The sequence below is a fragment of the Aptenodytes forsteri genome, unplaced genomic scaffold (assembly GCF_000699145.1).
Source record: "Aptenodytes forsteri isolate BGI_AS27 unplaced genomic scaffold, ASM69914v1 Scaffold54, whole genome shotgun sequence".
In the NCBI taxonomy this organism is placed as follows: Eukaryota; Metazoa; Chordata; class Aves; order Sphenisciformes; family Spheniscidae; genus Aptenodytes; species Aptenodytes forsteri.
The window spans coordinates 15,646,988-15,667,756 of NW_008796044.1; the positions used below are offsets into that span (position 1 = coordinate 15,646,988).

The window sequence follows — 20,769 nt, forward strand, 5'->3', positions numbered from 1 at the left end:
GATTCGATCAAAGAACACCGGTGAAACAGCCACAAAATGCCGGCTCTCAGTCTGGTCGCTCTGGTCAGCTTGGTGTCCACTGGTGAGTTGATGCTATATTGCAGTTGGTCTTGACGGGTTTTAGGCAGATGCTAACAAATTATTGAAATTCACTCAAACATAAATAATGCAAAGTTTTTTTCAATCTAGTTTTACGAAGAATTATGGTAATGTGCACAGTTATGATTATTATAAAATACGGGATTAGATGTGCATTTAGTCATATATTGAAGTGTTTAGAGGTTTCATGAAGAAAGTGAAACTAGTTTGACTTATTTCACAAACTTATATTAAAAAAATGTGTCTATAGCTTTGGTTTTAGTGTATGTACCTTAAGACCTCAAGAAAAAGGGATCAAATCTATATAGCAGGTTGTACCCTTAAGACCTCAAGAACAAGGGATCAAATCTATATAGCAGGTTGTACAATGTTCTTTTACCTACAGTTTCTGAAATTATAACTCCCCTGAGCTCATGTCTTCCACTTTAAACACCCAATTTTGCACCTTAACATGTTCTGTTGTACCGTACTAAGAAGTTTGAATTATCCCCATTTTCCTCTTTTGCACATGAAGTTTTCGCCAAACAGTTGGACGCATACCCGCCCCAACAACAACACAGACACTGGGCACAGATCTGCAGCGGCAATGCCATCAACAAAATCCGGGGCTGCGATAGATACGGCTGCGGCTATTTCGGCGCTGACAGGTACCACAGCGGGGCATCGGGAACCTGGAGCAGTGGGGTTTGCTGTTGCTTTCCTAAATGAAATGTTCACACGGGAGAAAGAGCGGAGTTTAACCAGTTGACACTTAGAATGAGAGAAGACTGTTATCTGCAGGACCTCTTAGTCGTTTTTGGGACGTTACTTGGCAATCTTGCAGAAGTGCAGTAATACCACCGCTACTAACTGATGCATGGGTGAAGAAGCGAGACCGTTACACGAATTAGCAGCCAGAGTAAAGGAAACGGAAAGTATTTCAAGGATTTGTCTCATTTATTCTTGTTGCATATAGACCAGCTATTTAACTAACATTCAGCAACAGCTTACAGGAAGCTAAGTAGATTAATTTACACAAGCTAAAGGTCTGCCAGCATTGTTGTCTTTAAGTAGGCACCTCATAACAGAACAGGTTCTATTTCCCTGAAAAATACGTAGACTGACTCCTGCCTTCCCTGCGTTTTCCTGTCGTCTCCTCTCCCCAGGCGCTATAAGAAGTGTCCATCCTCATCATGCAACTTCCAAATTTCTAAATGAGAAAATGCCAAACATAAGATTCTATTTTACACCAGCACAGATGTATTTTGGGGTAGAACAGGGGTACTTTTCTGTAACAGCTTGAAATATCCCATGAACTTGGGAAAATTAAAAATGCGCTTAAAATTTGAAATCCCATCCCCTTTTAAAGAAGGTCAGAGTAATACGAACATTTTGCAATAATAAAAGATTTCCTTCCAATTTCACTGCAGATGCAAAAATGTTGTTAGACAAGGTTCCGATACCGTACCGTGTTAACTGATCTATCTATACATAATGTTAAGCCTGACAGACTTCTCTAATTACATATTTATATTTTCAGGCACGGTGGTAAAGGAAAGCATGGAAAGCATGGAAAGCATGGAAAGCACATGGGCGTGGATGTCATCTGTGCTGATGGAGCGACGGTGTACGCTCCTTTCAGCGGCCAGCTCTCCGGACCCATTCGATTCTTTCATAATGGAAATGCCATTGATGATGGAGTCCAAATCAGTGGATCAGGCAAGTAATAACAGCAGATCGGTTGTGAGGCATGCGCAAGTAATCATTTTATTTACTCAAGATTTCTGTGGCTCTTCAGTTCAAGCAAAGCGTTGATTAATCTTACACCCTCTCTAGTTCCTACACTGAAGCACAACTAGACTGCTGCTAAGAAATATCGAAGTCAGCACCAGCAGGATGTAGTCCTTTTCCTACGCTTTTCTTGGAGAGAATGGAGGAAGGGAGTTGAAAAACAGGTAGCAGAAAAACAACAACCCCAAATCAAAAAAAAAAAGGAAACAGTAAAAATAAAGTATCAGAAATATGCCCTCAATTTTGCTGAGAGGATGTCTTCCTGTCCCTATTTTCCAACTCCCTCTTTTCCTCTTCTCCATAGCAATCCAAGTAATTTTGATTTCAGGATCATTGGTACCTTGACTACATTTCTGCTTCATCACTACAGTCTCCAATAAGAGGCTAGCACAGAAAGGTTCTTGCTCACCCCAAGAACAGATGCAGCTGCTGTTTCCTGACCTCGCTTCCTCCCCTGTCTCTTCCAGGTTACTGTGTAAAGCTTGTCTGCATTCACCCCATCAGATACCACGGCCAAATCCGTAGAGGGCAACAACTCGGGAGAATGCTGCCAATGCAAAGAGTATTTCCTGGCATTATCTCTCACATTCATGTTGAGAACTGCGACCACTCTGATCCTACTCCTCTACTTACGCCTGGTAAAAAAAAAAACAAACCCCAAAACCAACAACAAACCCCCCCAACCCCAGAATAAGTAGTATAATGAACGAGAATTAAGTTATTAATTCATTTCAAATAAGGACAATATCAAATAGCAATAGTCCCCTCTGTCTTAGGTTCTGACAGCAACATCTGAAAGAAAGAAAATATGCAATATAAATACAGCATAACAGGACTGTAGACAGTGTTACAGGAAGGAGAATATATCAGCTTATCAAATTTTATCTCCTGCCCCCCATGACAGCAGCAGCAGCATCAAGTCTCAGCAATAAACTGAGTCAGACATCTCTTCTGTTTGTACCCTTTTAACTACTAGCAATGTTTTCAGTATTGCATCTTAGCAGACTTTGGGATGATTCTTTGCAAATGCAAATACTACATTGATAGTAATGGAGAAGAGGACTTGAAGAGTCCAGTCCCAGCAGCCTGGGCATAGAATAAGAAACAAAACTGAGTCTTTTCCTATCCCTCAGATTACACTCTAGGAACAGTGATACTCTTTTTGAATTTTTGTCTTTAAAGCATGTTCCTTACATGAGATAACCCTAATCTAGAAACATTACAATCCAGCCTTAGGTCTACATTCTATTTACATTTCCTAAAGGATGACAAATTTTGTGGAGAAGACATCCAACTACATGCGTGGGATGTAATTCCAGTATGTTCCTATCTAACTAAAACATAGTAGTTACAAACATGCAACACTTCAAACAGGACCCGAAAGTTAACTTTGACCTGCTGTGGTTTTGTATTTCAAAGATTCTCCTCCATTCCCACAACAAGACACACACTGGGCAATAGTGTGCTCCGGGAATCCTACAAACGAGTTAAGAGGCTGCGATCGATATGGCTGCGGATACTACGGAGCTCCAAGGTACTACAAGTGGAACACGTGGGGGTTTGTTGCTGCTCCACTGAAATAGAGTTGAACTCTATTTAAGCCATTTAAGAATTACAGCTTTGAAGGTTTAGGTTGGACATGAGGCATTTTCACTACAGGGGTAATGCAGCACCAGAACAGGTTGCCCACATTGTTCATAAAACCCCCGTGCTTGGAGGTTTTTATGACTCAGACTAAGCCGTGCCAGACCTGACTAGTCTTGGGAACAGTCTTGACTCAAGTGGAAGGCTGGACTTGATGTCCTCGACAGGTACCTGCCAACCAACACTTCTGTGACTCTACAGTTCTATTTAAAGGCTTGGAAGGCTTTTTTTTTTTTCCCCTCCAATTTGCAAAACTGCAACTCTAACAGATCATCAACCCTACATGGTATTACATCATCTACACCAAAACACTTTTATAGATTCTTCAGCCAGTCAACTATGTCAATGCTCTCTCAGTACAAACAACCCATTTCCAGATCTTGCAGCGTGCTAACTCATCTATCTCTAAACAATGTTAGGCCTCACAAGAGACTTCTCTAATTATGTATGTTTTCAGACGCAACGGTAAAGGAAAGCACACGGGTGTGGATGTCATCTGTGCTGATGGAGCAACCGTGTACGCTCCCTTTTCTGGCGAGCTCTCTGGACCCATTAAATTCTTCCACAACGGAAATACCATTGATGATGGAGTCCAACTCAGGGGATCAGGTAAATAGCTATTTTTAATATTTCTTTGTCTTGAGGTAATATAGGATGTATTAACTACTTGGCTAGCTGCAAGGTAAGCAAGGTACATGTTTTGAAACACTGCATCTTCTATTCATTTACATGCAGAACTTCTTGCTAGAAGTTAGAATGCAAATAATTGACTTCTGTAGAATGTCTTCAAGCTCTTCTCTTTACTAAAGCAGGAGTCCCCACCTTCTCCCTGCCTCCCATCTTCCCTCTTCCACCAAGCCAACAACTCCAACCACTATTTTTTTTTATCACCGCAGCATCTTTGCTATTTTGGTATTTCCACTATTACTATCTCAGTGGAAAGGACAAGACAGAAAATGTTAATATTTCTGAAATAGAGTTAGTACAGAAGAACAAATGCTTCATCAGTCACCTGATGTTTTCCCTCCTCTTGTTTTCACCAGGCTTCTGTGTAAAACTAATCTGCATCCATCCCATCAGATACAACGGTAGAATTTCTAAGGGACAAATCCTTGGGAAAATGTTGCCAATGCAAAGAGTATTTCCTGGGATCACATCTCATATTCACATTGAGAACTGCGATCACTCAGATCCTACTAGCAATCTCGAAAGGGGGAAAGGGCAAAGAGTGTGAAATGGAAATGTAGTAAATTCCAAATAAATTCATCTCAGCATCCAAAAGTTGTTTTTCCTTATCACATGGACAGCCTCCCTCAGTGAAGGAAGGGAAAAGTGTATTCTACAGAATTAAAAAAGTTATACAATATGCACAAGTTTACATTACTACTGATTCAGTACTTTGGGCCTTACATAATATTGCAAGGTGCTAACATTAATATACACTCCAGGTATCAGTTAGGTATTGGTTTTTTAAGTACCTGTAATTGTTGCAAACATTGTATCTTGGGCTACTCGATGAACTTTACTGCACCTTGGCAAACAAGATTACTTTAGATTTTGAAGGCACCTGAACTGAGGAAGAGTAGAAGGAAATTTATTGAAACACTCCACAAGGCATAAGAGTGGCTGTTTGGAGTTGTCATGCCAGAACCACCAGTGTCTCTATTGGATGGCAAAAGGGACTCCACGCAAGGGAAAAAAGATCTGAGTTTTTGTTGGAATTTGCATTTACAAGAGAATCAGGAAATTAGCAATGACTAATTATAAGCTTTCTCAAGGAGTCTGAAAAGTCAGTGAGCATGAAAACTAGCTCACCCCCTCATGTGGCAGAAAAGGTGCACTACTGCTAGCTTCTCACTGTAACCTGGACTTTTTAGTGACCCTACAAATCTCCTTAGCCTATCGGGTGTAAATTCTGTACTTCATTTTGAGGGTTTTAGTTACTCTAACAAACTGTATCACTGCATTATACACTTTAGAGATGGGGTTTTAGAAAGCCTTTGCAGGGCAGTGAAACTAGGAAAAGCCAATAAAATAAACAAAACTTGCCTTAGCTAGGACAAGGCAGAGCTCTGAAGTACAGGCTACTCTTGGGATAGTAGGAAGTAAAGGCAGCAGGCAGCTATCTGCAGGCTCTTGCCAAGTGCAATACCTCCACTGCAGTCTCTCGGGATGACCTATTAAAGAAGGAAAAGAAGAACTAATGTTGCTTTACACAGGGCAGTGTTTTGACACTCCTCAAAGCACAATGCATATACCGTAGCACCAACACATAACACTAAACAAATCTAACATTGCAAATCTAACATTACAACTATAAAATTCAACATTAACATGTCAGAAGTTATCTTTCAATTAAAATTAGCTTCCCACACTACCAGTGAAGAATCAATATTTCACATTGAGACTAACGTATCAATTTTGTTGGCATTTATTTATAAACTCAAGTATCAATTGGTCTTGCTTGTTAAGATTAGTTAGCAGAGCAAATGCACAAAAAAATCATCACAAAGTTCACAACATTAATAAATGCAGGCCCATTTTTCTAGAAGCTTGGAGCTGGAGCAAGCTAACCTTCGTGGCTTCACAGAAAAGCTGCTTTAGTAAGAGGGACAGAAAAAGGGACAATACTCAAAGAAGCCTTTTAACAGTTTCCTCCTGAACTATAGTTCTGTATATAGCCACTAGTGTTTGATACTTCATTAGTGCCGTTATGTTGGCTACAGAGACATGAAGAACTTTAGAACTCTACCAACCATCTACAAGATTTGTCCACAATCCATTTTACAGTTTCAGCATGTCAAAAATCCTCAAGTTTGAGGCACGAACATGAGATGACAAGGACTAATTCGCTATAATCCAAGAGTTAAACGCTTCTACGGCCTCTCCCCAGGTTTGTCAAGTATATATAGTTTCTAACAGTACAGAACCCTGCCTAACAGGAGGATGCAGTGCAACAGATAGATAAGAGTCTAATAGCAGATAAGAGTCTAATAGCAGATAAGAGTCTAATAGCAGAGCACATATTAGATCACTTTATTACACTTACATTTAAAGCAAACCACACATCTTAAACCAAATACTGTTTAGAAATATTTCAGTCTTTTGTTTAAAAGACAATTATAATCCCCTCAATTATGGAAGCAAGTGCTTGGGTAACAGGTGCTAGCAACCAGTCAGATGCTTCTTAACTGTTCAAGAGGCAATAATGCATTACTGATTCAGAGAGGCATTATATGTTATCTTAAATCCTTTAGCTTGCAACTGGAAACAAGTCTGTCCAAGACAATGGTGGTTTAAGCCTTTAGCTGTTATTTTTGCAGTAAAGAAGTGTAAGTGCGGAAGAAACTGACATTTTATCTGATGTGGCAAATCAAATGTAGACTTCTCATTATAAATAGGAAGACAACAACTACAGCGTGAAAATAATTACAGTAAAATTTGTATACAATGCATTTCAGTTTACAGTCTCCAAAATGTCAACACAAAAATACATATTCTAATTCACATCAACTCACCATTCCTTTCCCCTTTAAAGAAAACAAAGAAATAAAATGAAACTTTCTTCCTCAAAAGCCAATAGCAACAAGTATTAAACAGTCCTGAATTAAAAATTTCAGGATCACCTCCAGAAATCCTTACTCTAGAAATTGGAGCTTACAGCACAGCTCTGCGAGATACAGGCAAGATTACTACAGGCCATTTTGGCCTCTAACTGGCAAATAATCTTTTATTATTTTTTTTTTTAAAGTGCTCTAAACCCTTGATTCCAGACAGAAAGTGATCGAAGACAACTGTATTCCATTTGATCCTTCCTTCTCACTAGCCACGTTTATGAGATCCTTCTTACCTCTTAATAATGAAAGCATGGAACAGCATTCAGACATCAAATCTCTGTAATCAAAGACTTTAACTCTCTCAAATCCAGAAGCTATTCCTTATACTTTGGCAGTTTCCAAAGTGCTTTGTCATTCACCCAAGCAATCAATCTAGAACCAAACTTCCAAACTCATTAATTTTAACAAGGTCTTTTCCCCATCCATTTAAAGCATAAGACAGAAAAACAACATACTGTACAATGCAGTCTATACAGTTTAGCTAATCTGACAAAACTATTGAAAGTGCAATTTAAAACTGCAATGGTTTTTTGTAAGCATAAGCTTACTTACCAAAACACTTTCATATAGTGGCATGAGTTTAAGCTAGATTATATTTCAGTAACCTGGGCTAGTGTAAGTATATTAATGTACTAGCTTTTATATTTATAACATTAATATTTTGAAAAATAGCTGCATAAAACATCATGACAAAGAATACGGTTTTCCGGAACTCCAAGTTGTATCCAGCTTCCTATAAAGTTAGATTTGCTAAAGGAAAAGAGGTTCTCTAGTCCTCTTCTCACTACATTGAAAAGAGTAAACACAGACATGAAAAAAAGAATCTTTAACGTGAATGGAACATTTAAACTGAAGCTCAGAGAAGCCCAAGTTCACTGAAGTTTGAAGCACCTGTAAACCACAGACATACTTTCAGAAGTGTTAAGTACACTTAATCTATTTTCTATTTCAATATACCATTAACATTCTAGAATGTTTTGCTGTTATACTAGAGGTTCTCAAGGTAGAAAAACTCAAATCTGGAAATGAAGTTTTCATATTTCGTTTTTAAATTCTTTATTTGCATAGAAAGCAACACCCCGATTCTACCATTTTATCCACAAATGTAGAGAATTTACCACGTTGGCATCATATCAGGAAACCACATTCTTCCAAGGTGTTTGGAGACTTCTAAATGAAGTCGATCTAAGCTATAATCGTTATCTGGAATCAGTACCTCCTCCATTATAGAAAGCTGGGTAAGCCTGCCTCCACACATCTTTACAAATTCAATAAAACCTCTGCAAGTTACTTCACATTCACCAAGTCCCATTGCTGTTAAGTTCTTACAGCGCTCTGCGATCCGAATAAGTTCGTCATCCAAAGGTTGAAGTCCATTAGCACACACAACCAACTCAATTAACCTTGGGCAATTCATGCCGATACGACCTAACATTGCTTTGCTTACTGCACGACCAAAGTAAAGGTGTGTAACAGGGGTTTCCTCTCTGAAGAAAGTATCACATTCTTCTTCATATAAGAAGAAATACATCACAATGTTGACTTTGGGGGAGTGTTTAACGAGAGCATCCCAGCTTTGCTTTTTAATAGTGTGAAATTCAACTTGTCCAGGATTTTCACTCACAACGTCTATGCGAAGGTGTTCAAGATCAACATGTTTTTCACTTGAAAGAGCCAGCAGCAGTTCATCACTTAATATGTAGTAGTTCAAAGCCAGCTCCTTAAGTCCATGACACTGGTCAGCAACACAAAGAATTCCTGAGGAACAAAAAACCAAAAAAATTACTCTGTAAAATGAAAAGTGAATATAAGCACAGTTGCTTGCTGTAAAGCTCAAGCAAGTACTAATTCTATTAGCTTGAGTATTCATGCCTATATCCAAAAACCATGAAATATGATCAAGTTCTAGATATCCACATCCTTTTATGGGGTTTTGGCCATAAACACTTATCAATAAAAGAAGCAAGTCTAACTAGTCACATTCATCTTCGATCTGCATATCTTTCTTCCTCTTTGTCCTTCCCTGTCCAGAATTTCCTCAACTTTGAAGAGGCAACTGAAATCAGGTAAGATCCAGCTGGAGTTGCCACTGTTCCCTTCCCTAATACTCCTTCCTTCAGCATTCATCTAAGCATTCTATTTAAATGACCACCAGCAGCCTAGTTTAAGAGCTATGCTAAAACAGACCCTTCCCTCAATTAAGACATAAACAAGTTCTTAATCTGTTGGAATACAAAATACACAGATTAAATCACCTTTTGTAGACTCTGGATAAGAATATGGGAAAGAGACCAGACCAGGATTCCCCTTCCCTAGCACCAGGGCTTCAGGAGAAAGGTAAGTGAGAAGGGACCCAAAAGCCCTCTGAACTTTCTGGCAAACCTGTATTTTGAAGGGAGTGAGCCCTTCACCAACTAATGCTAAAATGAGCAAGTTCATACTACCAGATCTGGACACACGAGGGCACTACAGAAAGTGAAAGGCTCTCAGTCTTAACACTACTAGTTTTTGAAATTTGTATGCACTCCATTTTTTTTTTTTTTTAAATGCAACTTCGAAGTATTAACACTTTTGCTCAGTCAGTTAAACTCACAGCACCTTGCAAAACAGTTGTTGACAACTGCTTTCATCTCCGTTATCCCACCAACCAGTAGTTGATTCATGGGTCGGGGATTTTGCACGTGTGTTCCCACAGAATGCCAGTTAGTTAAGTTTACCGAGTTGCACACATTAAGCAGGACACATTTGGTTACCCTTACACAGAACGGGCAATGAACATCAAGTCCTTGGAACGTGTGTTAAAGGCTTGCACTAATTTTGGAGGCTCTTCCTCCTCAAGGCCTATCATCCGAGCTACTGAAGCAGCTGAGAAGATGTAAAAAAAATCCCCAGGATTCGAGAAGATGCAGTCAAGCGAGGAGCACCTCCAACTTCATTAATCCAACTCATTCAGTAACACAAAGACATTATTCTTCTTCCCCTTCCAACTGTCCAAAGCCAAGACTAGGTCAATAAAAGGCCTCTGCTAAGAGACTCAGAAGAGCACTAGAAGGTTTACGATAACTTGTTTCAAACTAAGGCTTGACTATTGTTTTATGATACTTTACTACTACATTTTTCATATATATTCACTACTCACCAGCAGGTGATACATGAGGACAGCTGCTCATTTTTAGCAGTTTTAGAGTATCACTATTGTTAGCAACAAGAACCTTCAGGGAAGGATCATCAAGTGGTGTGTCATCTATCTTGATTGATGATAGTGACTTAGAGTTTACAAAAACTACTGTCAGTGCTGAAGCAAAATGAGCCTATTTGGAGAAATTGAAGAAGGGAAAAAAAAAGTCTTATGAAAAGATAGGCAGAACTTCAGCATCTAAATCTCGGGTTTTGCATGCGCAGAAAGTACAAAAATAATCACTTCTTAGGCATCCCCTTTCTTGTGTAACAAAGACAGGCTTATTTGAACATGAACATAGGAAATCTTCGTTTAAAAATATGCTGCTGCATGTGACAAAAGTCAACTTTAAACTCAGTAGTTAACTCATCCACTCCGATTTATCTTTTCACTGTAATAAAACAGGGATAAATGGACATAGTGATGAGCCTGAAGTATCTAGAATTTATATGCAGAAAAAAGGAAATGGCATTTATTTTACTTTCCAGAAAGTAACTCTGCTGTGACCTACAGAGTCGAAGAAAAAAATCTCCCCAATATTTTAAGAATATGTTGCAGCATGTGATCATTGCATCTTTTAATCTAGAAATGAGGAAACTCAAGCCTTCTAAATGATTCCCCATCTCTACACTACAAAGTATCAACACTACTAAATTTAATGAATGGAATCAACATTTAACTATTTTCCTAATACTAATGGATGCCACAAATTAAAGAAGATACACCAATAAATACAGACTGTTTCATAAAAATTACCATCAACTGAGTAACAACACAGTAAGAAAGCTGAAGTGGTTTAAGAGTTAAGTCACTCTAGTTACAGTTTGTAGAACATTACCTTAGAGACATTCATGAAGCTTGGTTTTGCTGTAGAAATCAAACCCAGTGTCTTGATAGAACAGTTCACCAACTGAGAAAGGATGTCACAGGCTGCTTCTGCTGACTCAGTGCTACTATCAACCTATAAAAGCAATTTAAAAATCATGAAGCCATTCTTCATCATTATTTAGAAAACAGCATCATGGATACCCAAGGCTGCAAGGTCCACATCCACTTTGCTGTGCTGCACCAGACTGGATTTACCACAAGGACAAAACGCAACACTAATTAGAAATTTCAAGACAAGAAAAGAGTTCAGGAAAGTTACTATTCGAAAATTTTCCTGAGTATGACCGCTGGGTATTTCCAGTATGAACAAAGAACTTAAACCTAAGACTTGTCTTCAGATAACCTCATGCCTTCCTAAACAACTGTAATTAGTATTGGTGTTAGATAGGCAGTAGTGTGTATGCACCTTTTTTTAAATGCCAATTCTAAACTCAGAGTAGAAAAAAGACTTGATAAAGCCTAGGTATACTCCAGCAAACTCATCAATTTCACCTGCAGGGACAACACCTTTGCATCTTGAATAATGAACTGATTCGCAATTCTTCTATAAGCCTGATAACTAACTTTGGACAAATCACTATTTCATCTCACTTTCCTCCTCTGTAGGAGCCGAGATGACAAAAGAGTAGCTGAAAAAGCATAAAAGTTGCTTTAAGACATTATAATGCCAATTCATGATAATCTGTTATATGAAGTGCAGAAGTTACAAGTATTTAATAACTGATTATCCATGAACTGCTGTGCAAGCAAATCACGGTATCTCCAAATGTGCTGAGAAAAAGAAGCTTCTGATTTTCATCCTAGCTTTAATATCAATCCTTTCTTCTGCTTTTCCTTCACAGCTTAGAACTATGACATCCTCTAAGGAGGAGCGTCTGCCAAAAGTGAACAAAGCACCTGTAACTCCAACTATGATCTTCTCAGATAAACAGAGTAAACTGTATTAAGTATTCAAATGAAACAAGCCCACATTTATGCAATCCTGAGACCACAAACAGAGCCTTCACTTAAATCAAGTTTACTGTTACGCACAATAATCTGCCGAGTACTCAGACTGCCACTAACACTGATTCACAGAAACTACGTGTTCTGCATATTTTGAAAACATATCATTCAATCTTCAGCACCGTATTGCACAAGGTTAGCTCTTTCTTTACTTTGTAGAAATTAGAGTGTAAAAATTGGAAGGAGACAGCGTGCATGTGTGGAAATAAGTTGCTGCAAGAGTTGCGTTTTTAAATGTAAGACTTCCCAGGTACAACACTTGAGCCAACCGACATAGAGAAGCTGCATACATTATGCACAGTAATGTGACAAAACAAGCCTCCATTCATCCAAGACTTACCTTGAAGCTGACGTACTGCAGATGATCAGCATGCCTCTTGATAATCTGCTGAATGAGATCAGGATGTGTAGACTTTAAGTAAGAAGTAGCTGGCTGGCTAAGTTCAAATTCAAATCTCCTCCAGAGATCTGGGATGTGAAAAATTTCATTCCACCTTCGACAAACAGAAGATGCCCTGGCTCGATCTACTAAAGGTAGAAACTGAAAAATACGCAGAATAACAGGGTGCGGAAGGCTTCCCCAGTCCATTGAGGTGCACGAGTCAGATTCACCAAACAGTGAGCCATATAAACAAGTTTTCTGTTTTTTGCTTTTCTGTGATGTTTGAGGAGCTTCATTTTCAACCACAACTTTCTGCCTAGCTCTCTTCATCATGAAAGTTTCAGGTACCGGAACGATCCGATGTATTCAAACTGCACAGTTTCCTGAAAGGTCTCACGTACAGTAGGTCTCTAGAAAAATACGGAAGATTAGGGGAGGAAGGGAGAGAAGGCAGTGAAAACACAGTAAGAGAGAACAAGTCAGTAAAATTTAAATCTAGCATGTTACTATGAAAAAAGGTATGTCCATATGTAAATATCCAGTGCACAGACATTAGCAAGGACCTTCTTTCTCGATACCTTTTATTTCGTACAACTTGATTTGAATCTGGAGAACTTGGGTTCGTTAATTTATCAAGTGTAGTTTCATGTGTTAGTACTTCATAGCATATAAAGCACTTTGTAACAGCAATTTAGTTTAACAGTAGCAGATTGTGTACGTTTAAGTATAAACTCAGCAAACTACGGAATCTACTCACGATTTCTAGAAAAATTTTATCAACTACAGAACCCAATTCATAAACTCTCTTTTTAAACACTGATGAACTTGGAACAGATGTGTTCAGAAGAGTCAGATTCAAAAGTTTTGCCCGCCTCCCCCACTGCTTTGCTTTGTTGGTTGTTTTGTTTTTTAAATCATGCCAGGCAGAGGAAAAAAATGTTTGTACAACTAACACCAAAAAACTTCAGAGGCCACTTATCAAAACAGGGCAAAGTAAGTGAGGTTCACATGCCATTTTTCAGCAGGAGAAAAGGACAGTGATCCTGGAATACAGCAAACTGCATGAATCTGCTTCACTAAGGAACGTTTGCCACATGAGCCAGAGGTCAGAAAGAGCAGCATAAGGAAAAGCTCTGCTTTCACATGATGAAGCAGAACAAAATCCAGAAACAGCTGCCAAAATATAGACTATCCTATCAGAAACTTATCTGGCATTTTCCCCACCTTATAAAGCCTGGTTGGACTTGATGATCTTAAAGGTCTTTTCCAACCTAAACAATTCTATGATAACCTGATGTGTATGGCTGATGACATGTCTGACACGCAAGTGCAACTCCATTTTTATGGAAAGAAAGCATGTGCATTCTTTGAGAAGTGGGAAAGAACAACCTAGCCAATTAATCGAGAGCTGTTTTTATGACCAGCTTCACTACTGTTTGTTCTCCATACAAATCATCTCAACCACCAAAGAATTTATTCTAGCAGTCTTCAGAAATCATAGAATCATAGAACAGTTTGGGTTGGAAGGGACCTCTAAAGGTCATCTAGTCCAACCCCCCCTGCCATGGGCAGGGGCATCTTCAACTAGATCAGGTTGCTCAGAGCCCCGTCCAACCTGACCTGGAATGTTTCCAGAAATCTTCACTTAGTCTCTTTAAAGTTCCATTTATGACAGTGGTAGGTGATATGCAGAAGGATAAGCTAGTAACACTCTTAAATTTTATTTAATAACACAAGTTTTTCTTCCCTGAATAGACACATGCCTTGCATTACCAACCAAAGGCAGCAAGTCAGAGAATGAAGAACAATATGCTCCAAAACAAAGCAGTATTTCTAAACAATACATTACTGTTACTAATGTAACGAAGATGCAAGCTCAGCATGAATAAACATTTTGCTGCTAGACCATTTTATCAAATTATCACCTACACAACCACGTTTTGACTTTTGAGTGCTTTAAGTCACACAATGAATGGGCATTCCAAAGCATTATGTGTGGATATAGTAATTAACCACTACATAACTCTCTCTTCCAGTTGCTCATAGCCTTGCTAAATTTAGCCTGAGTCAAACACTTGCGCTCTTTTTTTCCCCCCTCCTCCCTCCTTGGGAGGGATTACAAATTTAGCTGTTTCCTAAAACTAAAGTCCAGAACAAAGAAATGAAATTAAACAAATGCTGTTGTCTGAGAAGCTTCTCTATGCTTTTGCTATTCTCATACAAATCCGCAACATCTCGGTAAAATGTGAGTTTCTGAAAAAAATGGAAATTTTCACTTTCTTATTTGAAACTTACGTGAGCCTCATGGGTGTTGTTTTGGCTCCCACAAAGAAGTTTTGGCATCTGAGAACTACCAGAAAGGACACCATTCCCCTAAACCACAGTCCAGGCTATAGACCAGATGCAGCATATCCAGTCTAGACGTATGAAGAGATGGGACAAGGTATGCATGGCGTACATAGTATCTACGCTCTCGCTGGAACGTGGCCGTAACTTGTTCTTGTTGCTACATCCCTTTAAAACCGGTAACTCTAGAATTTCTATTTTTAGTATTCTACATTGCAGTACTTTAAATCTAACAAAATTACATTATATTACTTACTGTGGAATGCAAAGCCAGAAAAAGGTTCCATTGGCTATACATCACAAAGTTTTTATCAGACATGAAGCCCTAATATTTACTGTGAAAATGTGAATGCTTCTTTCGTTCTGAATACCTAAACTACAAAGAGTATGTATTTTAAAACACAAGTTAACTAAATTATAGTTCCATGTGATATAATTCAGGTAGTATTCAATGACAGGTTTACATGCACGCATACCTCCAAAGAATGTGGAAGTTCCTGTCAAGTTACCAGCACCCTTCTGGTATCTGAACATCCATCCCACTGTTGAGTCATCCTGTATGTGTGCATGGATTCCTTAACCAGAAGGCAGGGACTGGTCCCAGAAGATGAACTGACCTGTGAAGCCACCAACCAAAGAAAAACTGTTCTGCAACGTCTGGGAGACCCTCTGGAGGGACTAAACTCAGTTTTGGAACAAAGACTGAGATGAATAGTACACTCCGCACAGCAGGACAGACATGGAAGTAGAACAACAGAATGTGACAAGTAAATTAGTTTTACCAAACGTTATCTAAAACTATCGTTTAACTAATGGGAAGGTGTAACTGTTGGCACAAATCTAGTTCTTGCATTATCCACAATTTCAGTCACATCAGTACCTCTTATGCAACACGGATACACCTCTGGATTCTCGAATATTACTTAAAGAAATTACAAAACTTGGATAAGAAACGTTAAATTTTTTCAGCTTACTGTATACCAAAAACACATGAATCAAAATAGTTAAAGATACGAATTCTAGTATTTTAAAATTTAAGGACTCTGACTTTAAATGTTACTCACTTTTACTCCAAAAGTATGCTTACTGCATTGCGATAATCTTTACAGTAAAGAAACTGTTTTGGCTAATTAAGCGCTATCTGGAAAAAAAAGATACCGATGATGTACAAAGGTACTCATATACAAGAAAACCACCCTGTATCTTAGTATGGAAGAGTATCTTTGTTTGCTCTAAGAAAGTATACCCAAAACCTCCAAATTCAGTTACCCATTTTACGTTATTTGAAGATGGTTTAATGGAAAGCTATAGGAACACCACCACACATCTTACTAGATCATGACAGGTTTGAAATGAAAAAGGAGGTTTAAAATCTGAAGATGTTTACAAAGTATTGTGTTCAACCAGTAGTAACATCTTTAGAAACCTTCTAACACTGAACTCTTATTTTTCTTTAAAAGATGGGAGACATGAGGCTTTAGATTCTCCCAGGTCATATCATCATCTTTTGAAAAACTACCCAGTTAATATCAGCTTTATAGTTGTAGAGTTTAATACAAGTGTAGTACACGTGTTAATTATGAATACAACAAGAGAAGCTGCCCCTATCTCCTAAGCAAAATCAAACTCAAGTACTGAAGTCTGTGCAAGTAATGTTGCTGCTCAGCTCCCACATCAGCAAATTTAAGAGCTGCATAGTTATGCTTGTCTATAATTAGAAAGTTGATATACATTAGTAACTCTGTTCGTAGATGGCATCTGAAGAAGTCTGTAATTTATGGTGGCCTTGTATGGCACGCAGTCTACGAGCATTACGTGTTCTTCTGTCAAGTGAGCAGACTGTCCCTTTGCTAACTCTGCATGGCATGTAAAATTCATTTGCAAAAGTGCTGGCAGTTTCTAACACATAGAAGATAGGTTTATAATGACACACGTAAACAGAACACATAAATAACATTATAATTGAGAACACAAAATTTAAAGGTTCAACACAGAAGTGTATTAAGTTTATGAACCACACAATGTATTTTGAAGTGGCTTTCTTACCTAAAGAATGCTTCCAAGTTACAATAGGCAATAAATGAATGAACTGAGGCAGCTGCAGCCATGGGGCACTCACAAGCATCTGTCTGCTTTCCCTTCCTGTCCAGATAAAATGCCACAAAAACCTTTATTAGTTTAAAGAAAAAAAATCCTTGTATTACATACCACGCAAAAATTACAGGAAAATACATCGATACCCATTTATGCACTTTCTTGCTTTAGTGAAAGAGCTTGAGGGCATCATCTTAATACAAGGTAGCTTATCCCACATTGCAAATACTGTGTCATTGATAGAAACGTGACTTCAGATTACGCATAAAACTGATGGGAAACAAATGTAAACAGTACAACGTAAACAGTAAGTTATTCAATATTTGCATTGCCATTACCATTAGTAGTGAAGTTTGGTAAACAACATTGTCTATAACTACTAATGTAATGTGAGTGTCAAGGAAAACAGAAAAAAAACAAAATGTTTTTTTCCTGCCTTTTTCCCTTCATTGGCAAGGCTATCTATTGGCCTAGGGAACTATGTGACAGATGATCAAAACACAGACGTGGCACAGCTTCCTACCACCAAATGTGCAACAGCCTTAAGTCACCAGCCTGGTACAGCCCTGGGTACAGTCACATGGCAAGGAACAAGACGGGAGCTGCAGTCCATCAACAACAAACCACCCAGCCTGCAGCCTCCTCCCTGTTTATGAGCTCCCAGAAAGCAGATGGCAGTCTGGCGGGTGCATCACAAACTACCACATCAAGGGGGCTTAGATTAAAAGTCCCCCTACCTGCCTCCACGCCATTTTCTTTTACAGCACAGCCTGGCGGGTGCATCACAAACTACCCACATCAAGGGGGCTTAGATTAAAAGTCCCCTACCTGCCTCCACGCTATTTTCTTTTAATACTACATTACAGGCAAGTTTGTGTTTCAGTGTCTTCCATCATAAATAATCATTCAAAGCTTTACCCCCAAGAATATCACTAAGTTTGCTTTTATAAAAACACACCAAATAACTGAAATCTTCCTCACGATAAACTTTATATCCTTACTGGGGGGGGGAAGGGGGCGGAAGGAAGGTCTACCCTTCCATCTGTCCTAAACTCAAGATTTCAGTATTCTTCCCAACGCTTCCCAGTGGGGCTGCAAGCAAAGCAATTGTTAATAGTAAAATAACATCTGAAAATTAAGAAAAGGATACTAATACCCCTTTATAGTAAGAAATGTGTCAAATATATTTCTATTAATGTAGTCAATAAAGACTAGTTACAACAGTCAGCAGGCTTCTGACTTTCACAAATATTCGAACTGGTTACCTATAACAGCTGAACACTTCCTCCTAACCACAGACTACCTCTCGATGAAATGAGCTTCTCTTTCACAGACCTGTCCTAGAATCCCTCAGTGCAGAAGGAAGTTTATACTTTTACATTGCAGATAAAAGTGGCAAAATTTTAGATACTACATTTAAAAAGAAATAAAAAAGTTACTGAAAGTTCTTGTTAACAACAAAAAAATTAATCAGGTGTACAGTCTAATGATGCTTCCTTTAAGTGTCCAAGGCCACAAGAACCATCCAAAGCAGCTTAAACTATGTCAGCTCATCTAAGCAAAAATGTTTATAATAAAAACTAACTAGTTATCAGAGGTGCAATCAAATAGAAGCTTGTTACGTAAATAACAGTGAGTTGTTACTGTAAGGCAGAGTTACCCAAATTATTATCAAAAATAAACAGCAGCACCACAGTCATTGAAATGAAACCCCTTAATAACTTTTTATCAAATCTATCCATATCCTCATTCATGTAGAGCAAAGTATCAAATGTTGGTGCACCACCCTATACAGCTGTTTTCCCTCTGGAAACTCTTTGACCTCAGTGTCCTGTGATCAACTATTTTGCACAGCTGCATGTTATCCTACTCAAACAAACTGAAACCCACAAAAATCAACAGGGATCCAGAAAAATTCAAGTTAAGTTTCTGCAGCTTATCCTGGTAACAGAACTGTAAATTTCTGCTAAAATTAAGATGTTAAAATCTCTCCCATGACATGGGGTCTCGGTGGGGCATTCTGAGAAGCGATCAGCAGCAGCTCAGTTATGCTAGCAGCTGCTCACTACTTCCCACGCTACAATGTCAGTTGCAAAAAAGAGGTTTTATTACTATAACCCAACATATTACAGATTCAAGTCACAAAGAAATAACTGCTTCCTCCGATTTGTAGATTCCCCTTTCAGTTCTCAACACCAGGACGCAGCAGGAATTAATAAAATAAAACACCATAAAATCAGGTTTCTAATAGAGACAGTAAAAAAAAAAAAACACCCCAAACCAAAACAAATCCAGCAGAAACTAAGTTCCTGAGAAATAAAAAAACCTTTCAAATAACTAAGCTTGGAAACCCACTGGGATAAAGCAGGCATCGTGGTAATTAAGCTTTAACTTTCTAACACTTGAAAATGAATGTTTATGGATCTGCCTTTAACAGCTGAAATACTTGTCACATTAATCATAGCGTCTTTAAGAAATCACAGTTCAGTGATAGTATCAAGGTCACCCACTCACAACGTTAAGGAATTCAGAGTCCCTCTGGGGAGCGAGAGCAGCAGATACTTGTACACAAGAAAGGCAGCACAGGAAAGCTGTTGCAACTGCTGATGCAGCCTCAAATTCAATTGCTGAGCATGTTTCAAAACATAGATCAAAAAAGCATTTTAAGCTTATGTCTCAGAAGATCTAGTCCTCCAGTGTGATGAGGTCCAAGATTAAGCTGCTGCTTCTGTTAGGACACAGCTATCTTTCAACGGGTGGCATTTTTGCTTCTGAACAGGATTATTTTATTATTTTTTTTATATCAATCCTCATTTTTCTCAAAACTGAGCCTCTGAGCCTCTCTCTCAAGGGATTTATCACATTTTTAATATGTTTATCACAAAACCTCAGAGACCTAAAAATAACAGCATTCAGCTGAACATCTTAAAGCTTGCATTAGTTTTAACTGAAGAAACAGAAATGCATTGCCACTTCTAGTGTTATTTAGGTGACAAAATTTAGCTATTCGTGTTCTGCTGATGCACTATTTTAGAAGAAAGCCACCCCCACTTGAATAGCTTTTAGACCACGAACACCACAAGACTTCCCTCGTTTTACTGACACACCTGAAGCTCCACAGCTCTTTAAGCGTTCTCTTGAGGGCTCACCCAAACATTACGCGGCAGAAAAAACCCGCACGTTCTTTCCATAGGTTTTCCAGAAATGTTTCGACCCGACTTTAACAAGCCATTTAAGCTCTTTACATCGGAAAAAAACCCTTCTCATCCAACCGACGGCTCCCGGGCATCTTCAGCGCCCCGCTCCCGACGCGCTCGGCCGGACGCCCACCCGCCAAGTCCCTCTCGAGTTATTCTGCCTGCGTGGAGACGGCCAGGCGACTTACGAGAGGGTACGAGCCGACTATCAAGCACATCAAGCCCCTCCTGCACCGAGAGGTTTGCGGTTTCTTTCACCTGAACCCTCAGCACAAGGCGGCTCTGAGCGAACGCAGCCCGGGGCAGGGCGTTACCTTTCCCGGAGATGCCCTCCGCAGCTCCCCTTGGGGGGGAGCACGGCCGGATCCCTGACCGCAGCCCGGGGCAGTGACCTCCCCTCAGGCCGAGGGCGAGGGTTTACGAACGCCACACGTACGCGGGAGCCCTGCTGACGTCAGGCCTCCGCACGGCTCAGGGAGAATTAAGGTCTCCAGGCGCGACGTGCGTCTGCCCGCCCGGCCCCTCCCGGGGACCCCGCGGCCTCTCCCC

General features: G+C 39.3%; 2 protein-coding genes across 4 annotated transcripts; one reads left to right on the forward strand and one right to left on the reverse strand.

Annotated features, from left to right (window-relative positions):
• LOC103904575 (myeloid protein 1) lies at positions 1–4,747 on the forward strand. Its single transcript, XM_009286071.1, has 7 exons — positions 1–82; positions 614–746; positions 1,619–1,797; positions 2,337–2,507; positions 3,289–3,403; positions 3,971–4,122; positions 4,557–4,747. The coding sequence occupies exons 1-7, from the start codon at positions 37–39 to the stop codon at positions 4,745–4,747; spliced, it is 987 nt and encodes a 328-aa protein (XP_009284346.1). The 5' UTR covers positions 1–36.
• Positions 4,748–6,527: 1,780 nt separating this feature from the next.
• Positions 6,528–20,613, reverse strand: FBXL21 (F-box and leucine rich repeat protein 21). 3 transcript variants are annotated; one of them, XM_009285906.2, is made up of 8 exons: positions 20,535–20,613; positions 16,976–17,071; positions 15,406–15,546; positions 14,879–15,000; positions 12,542–12,993; positions 11,147–11,269; positions 10,270–10,441; positions 6,528–8,888 (listed from the first exon to the last, which is right to left on the reverse strand). In XM_009285906.2, the coding sequence occupies exons 5-8, from the start codon at positions 12,914–12,916 to the stop codon at positions 8,245–8,247; spliced, it is 1,314 nt and encodes a 437-aa protein (XP_009284181.1). In that variant the 5' UTR covers positions 12,917–12,993; positions 14,879–15,000; positions 15,406–15,546; positions 16,976–17,071; positions 20,535–20,613; the 3' UTR covers positions 6,528–8,244. The 3 variants fall into 3 exon arrangements, with proteins under 3 accessions (XP_009284181.1, XP_009284182.1, XP_009284183.1); XM_009285907.2 differs by lacking the exon at positions 20,535–20,613 and adding an exon at positions 20,131–20,286; XM_009285908.2 differs by lacking the exon at positions 14,879–15,000.
• Between the last annotated feature and the right edge of the window lie 156 nt (positions 20,614–20,769).

Excerpts from the sequence above, each read along its gene's own strand:
- LOC103904575 (XM_009286071.1), top strand. The coding sequence starts at position 37 with ATGCCGGCTCTCAGTCTGGTCGCTCTGGTCAGCTTGGTGTCCACTG. Across the intron at positions 3,404-3,970 it reads GGATACTACGGAGCTCCAAG|ACGCAACGGTAAAGGAAAGC; the intron begins GTACTACAAGTG and ends GTATGTTTTCAG. Across the intron at positions 4,123-4,556 it reads AGTCCAACTCAGGGGATCAG|GCTTCTGTGTAAAACTAATC; the intron begins GTAAATAGCTAT and ends TGTTTTCACCAG.
- FBXL21 (XM_009285908.2), bottom strand. The coding sequence starts at position 12,916 with ATGATGAAGAGAGCTAGGCAGAAAGTTGTGGTTGAAAATGAAGCTCCT. Across the intron at positions 11,270-12,541 it reads TGCAGTACGTCAGCTTCAAG|GTTGATAGTAGCACTGAGTC; the intron begins GTAAGTCTTGGA and ends TTGCTTTTATAG. Across the intron at positions 10,442-11,146 it reads GCTTCATGAATGTCTCTAAG|GCTCATTTTGCTTCAGCACT; the intron begins GTAATGTTCTAC and ends TTCTCCAAATAG.